The following is a 19569-nucleotide window of genomic DNA, read 5'->3' as shown; positions in this document are numbered from 1 at the left end:
AGTGTGAAAGCTTATCAGGTGGATTATGACTCACAGAGGAACAATAGTCTCACTCACAATTGTGCCATTGGCCTTAGAACGGAGACAGGAACTCACAATACACAGTATATCTCATTAAATATTATGGGAGGAAGTTTCACTTCCTTTTTAATTCCAAGCCTGAGAACTGTAGGGCTTCCCATATAGCGAGGCCTAAAGGTGGCCATAGGCGTAGAGATCCGCTCGTTTGGCGATGTCGACAAACGAGAGGATAACTCCCCGATATGCCCACGTTGAAGTGGGCGATATCGAGCTGATCCGATCATGGGACCTAGGGATCATAATGCATCTGATTTGGGCTGTCGGATCGCAGGACCGCATAAACGCACAGATGTGGACACGATCTGACGAGATTTTTTTATCCTGCCCAATCAAGATCTGACCGACTTTCGGCCAGATATCGATAGGGAAAGCCGGTCGGATGGCCCCACACACGGGCCAATAAGCTGCCGACTCGGTGGCAACCCTAATGGGGGCCTTAAGGCAGTGAATGAGAGGGGCACATCTTATTGGTTTATATGGGTCACATTTGAGGCCATAATCGTATTAGGACATGAAGGGGAGGTCTGTCCAAAGGTAGGGAAGGATTTTCCAAAGGACTGCATTTGAAAGCTCTGAAAGTGAAAAGTCAGCTCCCTGTGAGCAGCAGACGTATAAAGCTGATCTTGCCTGATCTTGGGTGTGCCTAGAACTACAAGACAAGGGTTCTTCTAACGTCGTTTTTATATACCTTTGGCTTTGTTTTTGTTGGATCACACTTAACAATGAGAACCAAGAAAGTCTGAAGTTCCTCTAGGCACTACACGTGCAGAATGTGGCAGTTTGAATGTATAGCTATAGCATGGAGGAGCAATACCTGCAATATCATGGCCGATGATTAAAGGAGTTGTTCACCTTTAAATTAACTGTTAGTATTATGTAGAGAGTGATATTCTGAGACAATCTGCAATGGGTTTTCATTTTTTATTACTTGTGGCTTTTGTTAACTTTTTATTCAGCAGCTCTCCAGTTTGCAGTTTCAGCCATCTGGTTGCTAAGGTCCAAATGACCCTAGCAACCATGCATTGATTTGAATAAGAGACTGGAATAGGAGAGGCCATTTGTTTTAAGGTGGGGTCACTGACCCCCATTTGTGAGCAGGAAAGAGTCAATAAATAAATAATGAAGACCAGTTGAAAAGTTGCTTAGAATTGGCCATTCAACAACATACTAAGGGGCAGATTTATCAAATGTCGAATTTCGAACCAATGTGAATTTTTTTTACTCTAATAAATTTGAACGTAATCAACTCGAATGGGAGTTTATTTATGAAAAAAAAACGAACGTCTAAAATACGATCGAATGGGAACAACCCGCAAATTAGAATACGAAACGGATGGGATGCACCTAATCCACCATTTTGGATCTGGCCAAACCCTTTGCAAAAGATTCGGCTGAATACTGAACCGAATCCTATTTTGCATATGCAAATTAGGAATGGGAAGGGGAAAACATTTTTTACATCCTTGTTTTGGGACAAAAATTCACGTGATTTCCCTCCCCACCCCTAATTTGCAAATGCAAATTAGGATTCAGATTTGGTTCGTCCAAATCCGAATCCTGCTGAAAAAGGCCAATCCCGGATTCTGTGTATCCGTAAAGGCTATTGACATCTTCAAATGGACCAACGAACCTCTGCCATTGACTTGTAAATGAATTTGGCAGGTTTTAGGTGGCGAATATTTAAATTTGAACTATTTCCATGGTTGAGAAGTGATAAATCTCACATTCGAGTTTACATTTGAGTGCTTTTCAATTCGAATTTGTGAGTTTTCACACACATTTTTTTTTAAATAAAATTCTAATACGAATACAAATTTTCCATTCGCACCTTAATAAATCTGCCCCTAAAAGTGAACCACCCCTTCATGTGATAGATTTCCAGCAGCCGTAAGATCTCATAACCATTCTATTTCATACCGTGTTATGGCCAAATAAATCCCTGACCAGCGACAGTTACCCAAAATGGCAAAGATATTTGAATGTTTATTTCCTTTTATGAAGCCTCATTTCATTGTGGCCTTAGAGTGGGGGGGGCAGCACTGTAACGTGAGCCGACACAGTCACCCGACAAGCCAAGAGGTTGGGAAGAACAAACATGACACAACAGCTAAAGTATGTCAGAAATGTCTGATTTGGTTTTCCCAATTCGGAGTGGGTCGGAGGGAAGAGAACAAGGGAAAAAAAATAAAACACTCAGCGTGGAAAAAGTTTTCTGGTTGAAGGGAATGGAATCCATAAAAAACAATGTCTCTGTGTGATTTGCTGCATGGAGTCCTCCATCCTGATTGTATTGAGTGTTATAGGGGAACTAAAGCCTAACTAAAGAAGTAGCTAGAAATGTTGTACATTATGTTTTGTGCTTCTGTACCAGCCCAAGGCAACCACAGCCCTTTAGCAGTAAAGATCTGTGTCTCCAAAGATGCCCCAGTAGCTCCCCATCTTCTTTTCTGCTGATTCACTGCACATGCTCTGTGCTGCTGTCACTTACTGAGCTTAGGGACCCACTCACAATATACAGTACACATAGAATAGAAATGTCACAATATAAGGCTGATTAGTAATTAATACACATAATTACTACATGGCAGCACAGAAACCAGTGCAATTAGCATCAGAATTTAATAATCAGCAAACCTGTAGCATCAGCTTATATTACAGCCAGGGAAGCTCATTTTCTGCTGGATAATTAGTGACGAGCCCTAAGCTTAGCTTCTCAACAGCCAATCAGAGCCCACTGAGCATGTGAGTGTCACAGACACTTTCCAAGATGGTGACCCCCTGTGACAAGTTTGAAGTCCTGGATCATTGCTGCTATTGACAAGCTCAAACTTTAGCCTTCGTGCAATAAGTTCACTATATAAAATATGGCATTTTTAGCCACATTCATTTTTAAAGTTTACTTCTCCTTTAAAGGTGACATCAGTGTTTGGGCTACAGAGTGGAGTGGTTGGCTTGTTTCTATTTCCCTTTAGGCCCTGAGACCTGTTGTAACAAGTCCTTTCCTTTCCAGGAATACCTGATAACCATCACCTTCTATCTCCTCCCACTGCTGCAAAATGGATTTCAAGCTTATTTAACTCATGGGACACAATATATCATTCTACGGGGGGTGGCGGGGTATGGGTTGGGCATGGAATGCTAGATTTTATGATTTGGGGTTCTGTACCAGCCCAAGGCCCCTGCAGATTTTAGCAGGAAAGATATGTGCCTTTGAAGATGCCCCAGTAGCTCCCCATTTTCTTTTCTGCTGATTTACTGCACATGCTCTGTGCTGCTGTCACTTACTGAGCTTAGGGACCTACTCACAATATACTATATATATCTATATATATATATATACACATATATACACACACACACATACAGTACAAGGCTAATTAGTAATGACTTCAGAGTGACAGTACGTCACAGCTCAGAAACCAGTGCAGTATCACACCTCTAGCATCAGCTTCTATGACACCGGGGGATGCACCGAAGCCAGGATTTAGCCTTTTTCAGCAGGATTTGGATTTGGGCGAATACTTCTGCCCGGTCTAACCAAATCTGAATCCTAATTCGCATATGCAAATTAGGGGCGTGAGGGAAATTGCGTGACTTTTTCTCACAAAACAAGGAAGTAAAAAATGATTTCCTCTTCCCATCCCTAATTTGCATGTGCAAATTAGGATTCGGGTTCGGTATTCAGTCGAATCCTTCTCGAAGGTTTTGGGGGTTCGACTGAATCCAAAATCATGTGGGATTCAATGCATCCCCATTTATAATATCCCATGATCCCTAAGCTCAGCCTCCCAACAGCAGCCCAGAGCCTACTGAGCATGTGCAGTGCCACCGACTCACAAAAGATGCCTAACAAGATCCAAGATGAGGAATTGCTGGGGGGAAAATTGAAGGCCTGGATCATTACTATTATAATGCTGCTGAACCACTGAGCTGGTACAGTTAATTCAGTATAAACAGCATTTCTAGCCAGATTCTTTTTAGGGCTTAGTTCTCCTTTAAGAGCCGTCATGTCCTAATCTCTCATTGGCCGTCCACTTGTGGGAGGTAACATGGAATTGGCACAATCATCTGTGGGACTGGCGGAGGGCTTTAGCTGCTCTTAATCGTATTTTTTAGTTTTTATAAGATGCCATCTACATTTGGGACTGTCCTTAAATTACTGAATTACTGCTGCACTATTCTGCAGGAAGTCACATGATCATATATATATATATATATATATATATATATGTGTATATATATATATATATATATATATATATATGTGTATATATATATATATATATATATGTGTATATATATATATATATGTGTATATATATATATATATGTGTATATATATATATATATATATATATATATATACATATACACATACACACATACATAAACATAAACAAGAGAAAGTTCTTACCTGCGACCTCTACAATCTGATGCCGAGCGATATCATAGTAGGGGTCGTCCCAGCGCAGGTGGGTCACAGGGTCAGGGGAAGGCTTCGAATAATTAGCTGAATAATGACAAACAAACTTAATTGTACTTAACAAAAATTATATCCGTAGCTCAAAATCCATTAAAAAAAAAATCCAGTTTTATTCAATTCACATAATAAAATCATCTTAATAAAAATGGTCCACAAATCAACAAAGCCCCTCCTACCTTAGTTTTAAACCAATCAAATAAGTAGGGCAAACCACTTCATTAATTGCACTGTATCTTTTCAGCCAAACATTTCAGGGGTCGTATTCCGATTTCACGTAGCTTTTATAAACAACAGTATTACATATGTAATATATATATATAAAATTCATAAAAATACATTTTTGTCTACAAATATTGCATCTAAATATCTGGACTTATTTTTGTAAAGTGGTGCCTTCGGAACTGGGGCAATATCCCAGTCGCATATTGCTCAATATAGACTGACCGTGATTGATTTTCCTAAATAATTTCTCTGAAACAAACGTAATTATCAATCCTATGTGCAATAACTAGTGATGGGCGAATTTCTCCTGTTCGTAAAACTCGAATCTTGGCGCCCGCGGCAATTTTGACAACTGCATCAATTCGCGGCAATTTTGACGCCGGTGTTAAAGTCAATGGGTGTCCAAAAACTGTTGATTTCATGCCGCCGAATTTTCGATGTGGCAAACGAGGAAATGCGCCGTGAATTAGTGCCTGGCGAATTTCTTCGCCCATCACTAGCAATAACCACTAACCTACGACTAATTGGTTTGTAAGAGAAGGTGTTACCGTTATTCGGATAATCCTGCACATCATCGGAGGGCCAGTTTTTATCATCCAAAGACGCCAGTTTCAGTTGGTCCAGCTGGTTGGTTTCGTCCTTATCCAAGTCATCGTTAAGGTCGGACAGGGGGTCGGACGCCATCCTGATCTCTGTAAGGAGAAGAAGTATTAGCCAGAATTTGGGGGGTACAGCACAATAAATCAATGCAAGGAAAGCGACTCAGGGTGGGTCTCCGTCCCTTTAAAGGAACAGTTCAATGTAAAAATAAAAACCTGGTAAATAAATAGGCTGTGCAAAATAAAAAATGTTTCTCATATAGTTAGTCAAAAATGTAATGTATAAAGGCTGGAGTGACTGGATGTGTAACATAATAGCCAGAACACTACTTCCTGCTTTTCAGCTCTCGACCTCTGAGTTAGTCAGTGACTATAAGGGGGGACACATGGGACATAACTATTCAGTAAATTTGCAATTGATCCTCAGCATTCAGCTCAGATTCAAAAGCAACAGTTATGCCATATCTGCCCCTCAAGTCTCTGATTGGTTACTGTCTGGTCACCAATCGGTGGAAACCAAAGAGCTGAAAAGCAGGAAGTAGTGTTCTGGCTATTATGTTACACATCCAGTCACTCCAGCCTTTATACATTACATTTTTGACTAACTAACTATATTAGAAACATTTTTTATTTTGCACAGCCTATCTATTTACCCAGTTTTTATTTTTACACTGAACAATTCCTTTGATAAGAAGATTCAAATTAGTTTCCAACTGTACAAATGCAAAGGTGCAGCTGCACATTTTCTGTGTGTTTTCCGAAACCCCCTGCTGAATTTAAACGCTGCCATGAAGTCACACTGTAATTAAAGAAGCAAGAAAAACAAACTCATCGGCTTGATGTTGGGAAAAACAAGAGGAACCTGCTGGTTAATAAATGCCTCGAGATGCAAGACGGGCTCCTTCTGAAATCCAGGTTAATCATTGGTATTGGTATTGAGGCGGCCGGTCCGTAAGGGTTGCCCAAATAGAATCTGAGAGGGGCCTGGCACCCACCGCAAGGCCTGCAAACGTTTCTCTGTATAGCTGGGCTAATACACTGATATCCCTATCAAAGGGTTGGCAAGGGGCCCGGGGCTGGCACAGGTACAAGGAAGGGGTGAAGGAGCCAGTTGGCAGTTGAGTGCACTATTGGGCTGCTATTATCAGTAATCATTGTGCAACAGTACAGAGTGTATATGTATGTATGTATGTATGTATATATAATACACAAAAGCCGTGAATATCTTGTAAATTATATCCTTATAAACGGTGAGTAGTGATGTCATCAGTTATAAGCGGTGAGTAGTGATGTAATTCCTGTCACATGACTCACTAAAATTTGTGTATTATAATAAATAAAGTACCCCCAGTTGTAAAATATGAGGATATTAGAAGTAACCTCGGAGTTCCATGACCTGTATAAAAACACTCGGCCTTCGGCCTCGTGTTTTTATATGGTCATGAAACTCCTCGGTAACTTATAATATCCTTATATTTTACAAGAGGGGGTACTTTATTCACTATATAATACACAAAAGCCATGAATATCCTGTAAATTATATCCTTATAAACGGTGAGTTCTGATGTCATCAGTTATAAACGGTGAGTTCTGATGTCATTTCTGTCACATGACTCATTGAAATTTGTGTATTATAATAAATAAAGTACCCCAATTGCAAAATATGAGGATATTAGAAGTTACCTCGGAGTTCCATGACCTGTATAAAAACACTCTGCCTTCGGCCTCGTGTTTTTATATGGTCATGAAACTCCTCGGTATCTTATAATATGTAAGGGATCTGTTATCAAAAATGCTCAGGACCTGGGGTTTTACAGATAATGGATCTTTCTGTTATTTGGATCTTCATATTTGAAATCATTAAGCAGTGGCGTAACTAGATGTTACTGGGCCCTACAGCAAATTAATTTTGGGGCCTCCAACATATCCAGTGTTTGTCCTGTTTTACCAATATATGTTGAAATTGCTCATCAATAAGAGCCTCATGGGGCCCCCTGTACCTCCTGGGCCCCCCTGCAGCCGCAGGGTCTGCTTCCTCTGTAGTTACGCCCCTGTCATTAACATTTTATTTAAATATGAAATAAAGCCAATAGGTTGGTTTTGCATCCAATAAGGATTTATTATATCTTAATTGGGATCAAGTACAGGTATGGGACCTGTTTTCCAGAATGCTCAGGACCTAGGGTTTTTCAGATAATGGATCTTTCTGTAATTTGGATCTTCATATTTGAAATCATTAAAATTTTATTTAAATATTAAACAAGCCAAAAGGCTGGTTTTGCTTCCAATAAGGATTGATTATATCTTAGTTGGGATCAAGTACAGGTATAGGACCTGTTATCCAGAATGCTCGAGACCTGGGGGTTTTCAGATAATGGATCTTTCCGTAAATTGGCTCTTGATACATTAAGTCTACTAGAAAATGACGTAAATGTGAAATAAACCCAATAGGCTGATTTTGCTTCCAATAAGGATTGATTATATCTTAGTTGGGATCAAGTACAGGTATGGGACCTGTTATCCGGAATGCTCTGGACCTGTTTTTCAGAATCCCCCGGACCTAGGGTTTTTCAGACAATGGAGCTTTCCGTAATTTGGATCTTCATACCTTTAGTCTATTAGAAAATCATTTAAACATTAAATAAACCCAATAGGCTGATTTTGCTTCCAATAAGGATTAATTATATCTTAGTTGGGATCAAATACAGGTATGGGACCTGTTATCCCGAATGCTCCGGACCTGTTTTCCAGAATGCTCCGGACCTGTTTTCCAGAACCCCACGGACCTTGGGTTTTTCAGATAATAGATCTTTCCGTAATTTGGATCTTCATACCTTTAGTCTACTAGAAAATCCAGTAAACATTAAATAAACTGGTTTTGCCTCTAATAAGGATTAATTATATCTTAGTTGGGATCAAGTACAAGCGACTGTTTTATTATTACACAGAAATCATTTTAAAAAAAATTGGATTATTTGGATAAAATGGAGTCTATGGGAGACAGCCTTTCCTTAATTGGGAGCTTTCTGGATAATGGGTTTCTAGACAACAGATTTGGAGAATGAGTTCTGGGTTTGAGTTAGGACCATTTAATGATTAAATGCGAGCAACTTGTTTCCATAGCAACGGAACAGAAGGATAACTTGGCTTTAACACTGATGTTTTCAACAAAAGGTTTTACTGTAGATTTTCTAGACCCCAAACCAACTTGGCTGTGGAGTGAGGAAGGAACCGCTCAACCCAAACCTTCCCTCGCCCCGACAACGTGATTCTGCAGCCGCCCCAACCGACCCGCACATCACTACTGTAGTTCCCGACCCCAGTGCTTATTGGAGGAGGATTTCTTTAGTGCGGCTCTAATGTTTCTTACGTTTTACATCTTCATGGACAATTAATCGTTCCCTGATGTGCCCCTTTATTATGGGAGGGGGGCTGTAACGTACAGTCGGTTACTGATGCAGAGGAGCAGGAGAAAACAACTCATTCATAGTTACTGGAACGGAACTGCACAAACAGACAGTGTTTGGCCAAGAAACAGGAGACCAGTGAAAGCAGGATTCTGACAGTTAGTGAATTTAGATTTGACTTTATTCAGGGGGTTGTTGTTATAGAAAATAATATACGGGGGAGGTATAGGGGGCCACGGACTGATAAGCAGCTTTAGTATATGTTTATGAAAAAGGTCTTAATCCTAAAGAATTAAAGGAGAACTAAACCCTAACAATGAATATGGTTTAAAGGAGAAGGAAACCCAGTGGGCGCAAAAACCCTCCCCTGTGTTGCTTCCCCTCCCTCCTCCCCCCTGGCCTACCCGGGGCAAATGCCCCTAACTTGTTACTTACCCTTCTGCGCAGGTCCAGTCTACGGAGTTCACTGACGCCATCTTCTTCCAAGCGATCTTCCTGCTTTGACCGGCGCATACGGATCTACTGCGCATGCGCCAAAAGTCACGAAATCGGAAAACTTCGTGAATTTTGGCGCATGCGCAGTAGATCCGTACCGGCGAAACGCTCCTACTGCGCATGCGCCAAAACACCGGTCAAAGCAGGAAGAAGATGGGGCCTGTGAACTCCGTAGACTGGACCTGCGCAGAAGGGTAAGTAACAAGTTAGGGGCATTTGCCCAGCGGGACGGGTAGGGAGGAGGGAGGGGAAGCAACACAGGGGAGGGGGGAGGGTTTTTGCGCCCACTGGGTTTCCTTCTCCTTTAAACTGCCATATTTTATATAGTGAACTTATTGCACGAGGCTAAAGTTTGAGCTTGTCAATAGCAGCAATGATCCAGGACTTCAAACTTGTCACAGGGGGTCACCATCTTGGAAAGTGTCTGTGACACTCACATGCTCAGTGGGCTCTGATTGGCTGTTGAGAAGCTAAGCTTAGGGCTCGTCACTAATTATCCAGCAGAAAATGAGCTTCCCTGGCTGTAATATAAGCTGATGCTACAGGTTTGCTGATTATTAAATTCTGATGCTAATTGCACTGGTTTCTGTGCTGCCATGTAGTAATTATGTGTATTAATTACTAATCAGCCTTATATTGTGACATTTCTATTCTATGTGTACTGTATATTGTGAGTGGGTCCCTAAGCTCAGTAAGTGACAGCAGCACAGAGCATGTGCAGTGAATCAGCAGAAAAGAAGATGGGGAGCTACTGGGGCATCTTTGGAGACACAGATCTTTACTGCTAAAGGGCTGTGGTTGCCTTGGGCTGGTACAGAAGCACAAAACATAATGTACAACAGTACTAGCTACTTCTTTAGTTAGGCTTTAGTTCTACTTTAATGTTGCCCACGCATTTTGGGCGCCACTATAAACACCTGAGGGCCGCCCTTCAAAAGATGCCATCCTAGACAAATGACTGTGGCTGGGCCAGTGGTGATTGGCATGTAAGGGGCGGATCTTGTGTAGGTGGGAGTGGCTGATTGTGGCATCAACTCCCAATCGCAACCACTCTCACTCAGTGTTATATAAACCAATGGGTAGCAATCATCGGCATCCCATCTGCACACAAAAATCTGGATATTCCTTTTATTTTTTGCTAGTTTTATATTGGATTTTAACAAACGCTAGAGGTGTACAACATAGTTTGGGATAGAATAAGAATAGTTTCAAAGCAGATACAGAAAGGAAATACTGTTATTGAGAGTTCTTGCACAATATCTCAAGTACAGGTATGGGATCTGTTATCCAAAACGAAAACCCATTATCCAGAAAGCCCCGAATTGCAGAAAGTCTGTCTCCCATAGAATCCATTTTATCCAAATAATCCGAATTTTTAAAAAAGTATTTCCTATTTCTGTGTAATAATAAAACAGTCACTTGTACTTGATCCCAACTAAGATATAATTAATCCTTATTGGAGGCAAAACCAGCCTATTGGGTTTATTTCCTGTTTACATGATTTTCTAGTAGCTTTAAGGTATGAAGATCCAAATTACGGAAAGATCCGTTATCTGGAAAACCCCAGGTCCGGAGCATTCTGGATAACAGGTCGCATACCTGTATAACAGAAAGAAAATTCTCGTTTCTAAACAGTATATAATTTGGTTAGAGATAAAGATGCACCGAATCCACTATTTTGGATTCGGCCGATTCTACTGGGCTACATTTCTGTAGGGCTGTCGAAAGTAAGAAAGAAAAAAAGGGAAATAAACATAGAAACATATTCCCTAGTGCTCAGCCAAACCGTGTCTGAACGATTATCACGCGACTCCATAGAGTTCACCACTACAGAACAGCTGAGGTTGAACGATAACACGCAGCTACACGCCCAACCTTTAGCTCTGCCCCACGATAATGGAAGGCAAAAGATAGTAAATCTCCAACTCGTCTCTAAACGAAATTCCTTGCCCACAGCAAAACGATACCTGAGACACGCCCTGGGGTAACACTGTACAATCTGCATCAATACCGGTAACCTTAAAGGACCAGTAACATCATTAAAAAATTTGTTGGTGTAGAACGAAAAAAAAAACAGGGATCCTGTCATCAGAAAACATGTTTTTTCAAAACACATCAGTTAATAGTGCTACGCCAGCAGAATTCTGCACTCAAATCCATTTCTCAAAAGAGCAAACAGATTTTTTTATATTCAATTTTGAAATCTGACATGGGGCTATTTCCCAGCTGCCCCTGGTCATGTGACTTGTGCCAGCACTTTAGGAGAGAAATGCTTTCTGGCAGGCTGCTGTTTTTCCTTCTCAATGTAACTGAATGTGTCTCAGTGGGACCTGGGTTTTTACTATTGAGTGTTGTTCTTAGATCAGGGATCAGGAACCTTGGCTCTCCAGCTGTTAAGGAACTACAAGTCCCACAATGCAATAATGGAGCCTTTTGAAGGAGTCTAAAGGCAAATGCATTGTGGGACTTGTAGTTCCTTAACAGCTGGAGAGCCAAGGTTCCTGATCCCTGTCTTAGATCTACCAGGCAGCTATTATCTTGTGTTAGGGAGCTGTTATCTGGTTACCTTCCCATTGTTCTTTTGTTTGGCTGCTGGGGGGGGGGGAAAGGGAGGGGGGTGATATCACTCCAACTTGCAGTACAGCAGTAAAGAGTGACTGAAGTTTATCAGAGCACAAGTCACATGACTTGGGGCAGCTGGGAAATTGACAATATGTCTAGCCCCATGTCAGATTTCAAAATTGAATCTAAAAACATCTGTTTGCTCTTTTGAGAAATGGATTTCAGTGCAGAATTCTGCTGGAGCAGCACTATTAACTGATTCATTTAGAAAAAAAAATGGTTTTTCCCATGACAGTATCCCTTTAAACTTTTAAATCGCTAAGTCTTTATAAAGAAATAATTTAACAAAACTCCACTTGCGCTCCTCTTCAGTAAAAACAATCCAGCGATCCACCGTGCTGCGCTCTATTACTCCTCCCTACTTTCCGTATAGGAGATAGCCAGGGAGGAGAAATCGAGCGCCGCACGATGGATCGTCGCTGTGTCCCCTTTTCTGAAGAGGAGCGCAAGCGGAGATTCAGTAAGTTATTTCTTAATAAAAACTTAGCGATTTAAAAGTTTAATATGTCTGTGTTTTTTTTCGTTCTACACTAACTTTTCATATTCATATTCCAGTCTCTAATTGAAATCCATGAACCACAGAATCAGGATTGCTGAAATTGCAAACTGGAGAGCCGTTAAATAAAAAGCAAAATAACTTAAAAACCACAAATAATAAAAAATGAAAACCCATAGCAAATTGCATCAGAATATCCCTCTCTACATCATACTAAAAGTTAACTCACAGGTGAGCAATCCCTTTAAAGGGAAAGTAAGCAGTCTCGAGTTTCCCTATATAAATATATATAGAATTTTGTTTAAGATGGGTGGCTTCTGACTCCTTTTAGGGCATTGCTCTTTGATTGCAGTCACTGGCTGCTTTCAATCAACAGTAAAGTGTGACACTAATGCTACTGCTCATACCACTGTGTAACATACACTGATTGATTGTACTTTACACTACTGTCACATCCCAGAGACTACAAAACAAGCGACTGTATATGTTTGCCCCCTCCGCGTCCCCTTCTTTTGGTTTTGCCCTGTTATATCAACCCACTGTGTGTCAGTCACGGCAGGTATAGGATCTGTTATCTAGAAAGCTCCGAATTACGGGAAGTCCATCTCCCGTAGAATCCATTTTAATCAAATAATTCAAATGATTAAAACTGATTTCCCTTTTCTCTGTAATAATAAAACAGTAGCTTGTACTTGATCCCAAGTAAGATATAATTAATCCTTATTGGAGGCAAAACCATTCATTTGAGTTTCAAGATTCAAGTTTCAGCTTGAATGGCTGCCCCCATGGCTACACAGCAGCTTGTTTATATAAACTATAGTAGTACTTATCTGTTATCTACTGTGTATCCTGTGCTTGAATGGCTGCCCCCATGGCTACACAGCAGCTTGTTTATATAAACTATAGTAGTACTTATCTGTTATCTACTGTGTATCCTGTGCTTGAATGGCTGCCCCCATGGCTACACAGCAGCTTGTTTATATAAACTATAGTAGTACTTATCTGTTATCTACTGTGTATCCTGTGCTTGAATGGCTGCCCCCATGGCTACACAGCAGCTTGTTTATATAAACTATAGTAGTACTTATCTGTTATCTACTGTGTATCCTGTGCTTGAATGGCTGCCCCCATGGCTACACAGCAGCTTGTTTATATAAACTATAGTAGTACTTATCTGTTATCTACTGTGCATCCTGTGCTTGAATGGCTGCCCCCATGGCTACACAGCAGCTTGTTTATATAAACTATAGTAGTGTTTCTGAAGCAAACACATACATTTTACCAACACACAGCCACGGTACATTATATTTAAATTACTTTAAAAAGCTTTTATTGTTGTAGTTACTGTCCCTTTAAGCCCCATCAGGTAACATCACCACACAAGTGACTCTGGTATTTAAGAGACTCTAGTCACACACTGACAAAGACAAAGTCTCCTGTATAGTGAGAGCTCCATTTTAATGCTAAACACCAGCAGTGCTTTATACGGTTTCCTGCAAGAATAAGCGACTCTGCCCTGACTCCAGGCTTTTAGAACTACAATTCCCAGCAGCCCCCTGGCCCTGGGCAGCAGAAAGGTGACGTCACGTCTCACAATACCCTCTTAGTACCTCCCATCCACCTACCTGACTGTTTGTGGCCTCAGCTCTTCAGTAGTGTATAAACCTGCGAACCCGATCTGCTCTCTCTCTCTCCTCGGCTCCTCCCGGACGCTCCAGCAGCGCAGACACACTCACAAATATCCGGGTATGGAAAGGAAAGAGGAGCTCGGTCGCCATGACGACTCTGCCCGCCCCTCTCCTGTCAGGAGGACTTTCACCACAACTTCCTGGCAACGCCTTTTGGAAACCGGAAGTGTAGTATTGGTCATTCTGTGCCCGTTTTAAATGTGGAGTCGGGGTTAAAATACAAACATGGCTTCCGTTCCACACCAGTGTTCTTTTCCAAGACTTATAGAATACAAACATGGCTTCCGTTCCACACCAGTGTTCTTTTCCAAGACTTATCCGAGTACAAATCCAATAGAAATAGTTTATTAAAGATGAATATACAAAACTTGCCTTGGTTATACAAAACATACAGCAGATGGGGAAGGATTTAATATGACAGTGTATATGGGGCGTTTGGGCAGTTGGAGCAATATAATTCATTCAAATTATCTTGCATATGGGAACAGCCACTGTTTTTTTAAGTATTGCGTCTGTGGCATACATAAACTATTTCTATTGGATTAAGCTGATTCCCTGTTTACCTGCCCTTAATATAAATGGCCATTGATGTTACTTTGCCAGCAAAGACACAGCACCCGGTATTTCAGCTGCCAACCAATGACATTTCGTCCCGCCCCTACATTTCAGCCAATCCCTGTACTTTTCTCTTCGCTTCCTGCCCTCAATATAAATGGCCAGGTTTGGCCGCAAATGGACAACATCGGGTACTTTGCTGACAGCCACTGACGTTTCGTTCCGTTCCGCTATTCAGCCAATCCCTGTCCTTTTCTCCTCTTCGCTTTCTGCCCTCAATATTAATGGCCATTCCCGTAGCTTTGGCCGCAAATGCACAACATCCGGTACTTTGCTGGCAGCCTCTGACGTTTCGTCCCGCCCCCACTATTCAGCCAATCCCTGTCCTTTTCTTCTCTTTGCTTCCGTACACTTTCCTTCCTGGCCAGCACTGTGAGCATAGTATTGTTATGATGCTACAGTGCAACTGGTTAGGCTGGGGACTGGGAGTCAGTCCCTATAGTGTATAGGTGTGTATTCTAACATTGCAACAAGGCTGCAGTATCGTGTAACACAGGCGCTTTAGCACAATGGCTTATTGGTATTGGACTCTGAGAGGGAATTAAAGGGGAACTATACCCACAAACTGCCTTTTGTCTAATGAAAAACAATGTCATCTAAATAACTTTCCCATAAACGTCCATTAAATATTTTCAAGGCTATTTGTGAGTGTCATTGCTACTGAAAGCGGAATCTGGGGCAGTTTCTATTCCCTGCACTGCTGGTTCTGACTAGTGAAACAGCCCAGCAGAAGCCATCTGGTTAAAAAACATGGAGGAACGTTTACTTCTAATATAGTAAGGTGCGTTGGGCTGCTTTCACACCGCAGCATCCAGTTGTAGTTCATAGAGGGAAGACACACACAGTCTTACACTAAGGCAGTTGCCATTAAGATATTAAAGGAGAACTAAAGCCTAACTAAAGTAGTAGGTAGAAATGTTGTACATTATGTTTTGTGCTTCTGTACCAGCCCAAGGCAACCACAGCCCTTTAGCAGTAAAGATCTGTGTCTCCAAAGATGCCCCAGTAGCTCCCCATCTTCTTTTCTGCTGATTCACTGCACATGCTCTGTGCTGCTGTCACTTACTGAGCTTAGGGACCCACTCACAATATACAGTACACATAGAATAGAAATGTCACAATATAAGGCTGATTAGTAATTAATACACATAATTACTACGTGGCAGCACAGAAACCAGTGCAATTAGCATCAGAATTTAATAATCATCAAACCTGTAGCATCAGCTTATATTACAGCCAGGGAAGCTCATTTTCTGATGGATAATTAGTGACGAGCCCTAAGCTTAGCTTCTCAACAGCCAATCAGAGCCCACTGAGCATGTGAGTGTCACAGACACTTTCCAAGATGGTGACCCCCTGTGACAAGTTTGAAGTCCTGGATCATTGCTGCTATTGACAAACTGAAACTTTAGCCTCGTGCAATAAGTTCACAATATAAAATATGCCATTTTTACCCATATTCATTTTTAGGGTTTACTTCTCCTTTAATATATCAGATTTGCATTAAAAGGTGCTCCTTGTTGTAATCCCAGGCCATGGACTACTCTCAGTTTTTCATCTTGTAATTACTTGGACCCCAAACTGTTGCCCTTACATCAGATATTTTGTTGATATTCTACTGTCTCTGCTTCTAACCCTGCAGGCTGAATGGATATATCTCCCTCCTCGCCCCATGTGACAGGCCCACAACATGCCCTGTTGCAGACATTGCTTAGTCTCCCGCCTGGCTTGGCTTTGGGCCCCACTCTTTCCCAAGCAGAAGGTATGGGACTGTGGTGTGAGGACAAGGTGCTGCAGTGTGGGACGCTCCTTCCTCCTCTTCATTTTGGGGATCCTCAGGAATTAAGGTGAGAGGCCATGAAAGTGCATTGCATGTGCCCAAGTCTGTTTACAAACAATGTGTGACTTACTTAACTTATCCTTTACTTCTCAACAGGAACCCTCATCACCAAATAACGCCACCCGTTAGTTAAGGTAAGTATGTTAAAGGGATACGGTCATGGTTAATAGTGCTGCACCAGTAGAATTCTGCACTGAAATACTTTTTTTCAAAAGAGAAAACAGACTTTTTTTTATATATTTAATTCTGAAATCTGAAATGCGGCTAGACATGTTGTCAGTTTCCCGGGTGCCCCCAGTCATGTGACTTTTTCTTCTGACTCTTCCCAGCTTTCAAATGGGGGGTCACCAACCTTATATAAAAACAAATGCTCTGTAAAACTACATATTTATAGTTATTGCTACTGTTTATTTAGTCATCTTTCATTCAGGCCTCTCCTATTCATATTCCAGTCTCTCAAATCAGTGCATGGGTGCTAGGGGAATGTGGACCCTAGCAACCAAACTGTTGAAAATGCAAACTGGAGAGCTGCTGAACTTGCTGCAACTTGTCTCAGAATATCACTCTCTACATCATACTAAAAGTTAATTTAAAGGTGAACAACCCCTTTAATGGGATACTGTCATGGGGAAACATGTTTTTTTTTTTGTTTTTTTAACTCATCAGTTAATAGTGCTGCTCCAGCAGAGTTCTGCACTGAAATCCATTTTTCAAATGAGCAAACAGATTTTTTCATATTCAGTTTTGAAATCTGACATGTGGCTAGACATATTGTCAGTTTCTCAGCTGCCCCAGTCATGTGACTTGTGCTCTGATAAACTTCAGTCACTCTTTACTGCTGTACTGCAAGTTGGAGTGATACCATCCCCTCCCCCAAATTCAGGTCACGGTCCAGCCGGACCATGGGTTGATCTCTTCAGGACAAATCACATTGTACAAAGTATGCACAACAGGTTTTGGATACAGATTGGGAAACAGACCTACATGGAGGCACGTAGCTGTGTATCCAAACCTGCACACTCTCCTCCATGTTTACATTATTGTTAATACTTCCTCCCACGCCGCTTTGCACAAAACATTGTGTTCTCACTAAATATTTACAGAGCTGTAGGACAGTCCATGCAGAGGTCTGGCTGGGGGAGCAGCATTTTGCTAAAATTCTACTTGCCAATGATTATTTGCTTCAGACGAATTATATCTTTTTATACATTTAGGGCAGAGACACATGCTGCGATTCGGGGAGATTAGTCACCCGGCGACAAATCTCCCTGAACTGCCACCCCGCCAGCTAGAATGTAAATCGCCGGCGGGTTGGCACTCGGAGTGTTTCGTTTTCCGAAATCGCCCGGTTTCCTCGTGAGGCAGCTTCGGGCGAATCTCCCCGAATCTGCCTTCCCGACAGCTAGAATGTAAATCGACCAGTGGGATGGCACACGGAGCACTTCGTTTCCTCGTGAGGCAACTTCGGGCTACTTCGGAGAAGGCAGTTCGCGGAGATTAGTTGCCCCGAAGAAGAGGAGAGGGCAACTAATCTTCCCTCCAGCTAGAATGTAAATCGCTGGCGGGATGGCACTCGGAGCGCTTCGTTTTCTGAAATCGGCCGAAGTTTCCTCATGAGGCAACTTCGAGCGACTTCAGGGAAGGCAGTTCGGGGAAATTAGGGATATGTCGCCGGGCGACATGCCACCCACTGGACGCATCTAGGGTTACCACCACCGGCCTGGCCGGTAAAAATGATGGTGGATACCAATGTTATTAATAGGGAAAACAGATAAAATATATAGGAAGGCCGGTATTTTTTTACAAAAAAGATGGCAACCCTAGCTGCATCTGCTCAGGGAAATGGGTAGGATTGCCACCTTTTATGGAAAAAAATACCGGCCTACCTATATATTTTATCTGTTTTCCCTATTAATAACATTGGTATCCACCATCATTTTTACCCACCATGCCGGTAAAATACCGGCCAGGTGGCAACCCTAGAAATGATAGAAGAGCTTGACATCCATTTGAATCTCCCACCCACATCATCCTCATTGTGCAAACGATGGGTGCACCAATTTTAAATCCAGCCCTGGGCGCCCAGTGATCATTAGTCTGAGGTTGGGTATTGGTGGAGTTTGGGTGCATCACAGGTGGAGTTTTGGCATGACTAGGGAGTAGCTGGGATGGATCAGGTTGGCCACCACCCAGGGGCTCAAGTGACCAGTGGGCTAATAATGGGGGTGCTCTTTGGGGGTAGGCTCGGCTAACTTAGTAGTGTTGGGTTGCATAATTACTGATGGTGGCCCTGGGAGCCATCAAAGGGGTCACCAATGTGGGTTTAGCAACCACTGCCGCTTGTCCCTCTGATGATGGTTCCCTTCTGTGATAAAAAAAAGAACAATCAAGGTTAGAAGGAGAGTTACACCAGGAAGCTGCTCCATTCTTTCCCAACCCAGTGCAAGACCAACTACAGTTCCCAGAATTCTTCCTGAGACCTCTACAGGTAGTTTAAAACATCTGGGACCTATAATGATATCAATTAGAACTCAAGGATTCCTTATTCATATAATATAGGGAAAGCTGTTGCCTAGCAATTGTCTTGGGCTGAAGTGTAAGAGCCGTATCTCCCACCTGTGTATAAACATCGTCCCACCTGTGTATAAACATCGTCCCACCGACCTGTGTATAAACATCGTCCCACCTGTGTATAAACATCGTCCCTGCTTTCCCCGCTGGCTTAGCTCTGACCCTGCTCTTTGAACCCTTGTCCCGAATGTCAGTTCCCTCTTGTCCCAAAACAAATATTGACTCTGACACGCATGGAGCATGACAAAATCTATGGAAATTTATTTAGGGACAATGTTGGTGGATTTATAAACAGTGCAGTGCTGGGATTTTAAGTATAACAGAACATTTCTCAGGAATCCTAATGTAACAATACAGTTCTGGGAGTTTTAGTACAACAGAGCAGTGCAGGGGAATCACAGTATAAAAGGGCAGGGCTAGAGATCACAATGTAACTGTACAGTGCTGGGA

The 19569-nt window shown here is 41.9% G+C and overlaps 1 protein-coding gene and 1 long non-coding RNA gene across 2 annotated transcripts in view; one reads left to right on the top strand and one right to left on the bottom strand.

The window, feature by feature from the left end:
* arhgap1.L (Rho GTPase activating protein 1 L homeolog) overlaps positions 1-14126 on the bottom strand; it is a 31540-nt gene extending 17414 nt beyond the window's left edge. Inside the window, 3 exon segments of the mRNA NM_001087086.1 lie at positions 4496-4591; positions 5335-5478; positions 14031-14126. Of these exon segments, the coding sequence (NP_001080555.1) occupies positions 4496-4591; positions 5335-5470 (232 nt within the window). The 5' untranslated portion in view covers positions 5471-5478; positions 14031-14126.
* A 248-nt stretch (positions 14127-14374) lies between these two features.
* On the top strand, positions 14375-16745 carry LOC121402902. Its single transcript, XR_005966853.1, has 3 exons — positions 14375-15157; positions 16351-16555; positions 16645-16745. It is a non-coding gene; the product is annotated as an uncharacterized LOC121402902 (long non-coding RNA).
* The last annotated feature ends 2824 nt before the right edge of the window (positions 16746-19569 follow it).

This window comes from Xenopus laevis, chromosome 4L (genome assembly GCF_017654675.1).
Source record: "Xenopus laevis strain J_2021 chromosome 4L, Xenopus_laevis_v10.1, whole genome shotgun sequence".
Taxonomy (NCBI): Eukaryota; Metazoa; Chordata; class Amphibia; order Anura; family Pipidae; genus Xenopus; species Xenopus laevis.
This window is presented reverse-complemented; position numbering and strand designations above follow the sequence as displayed.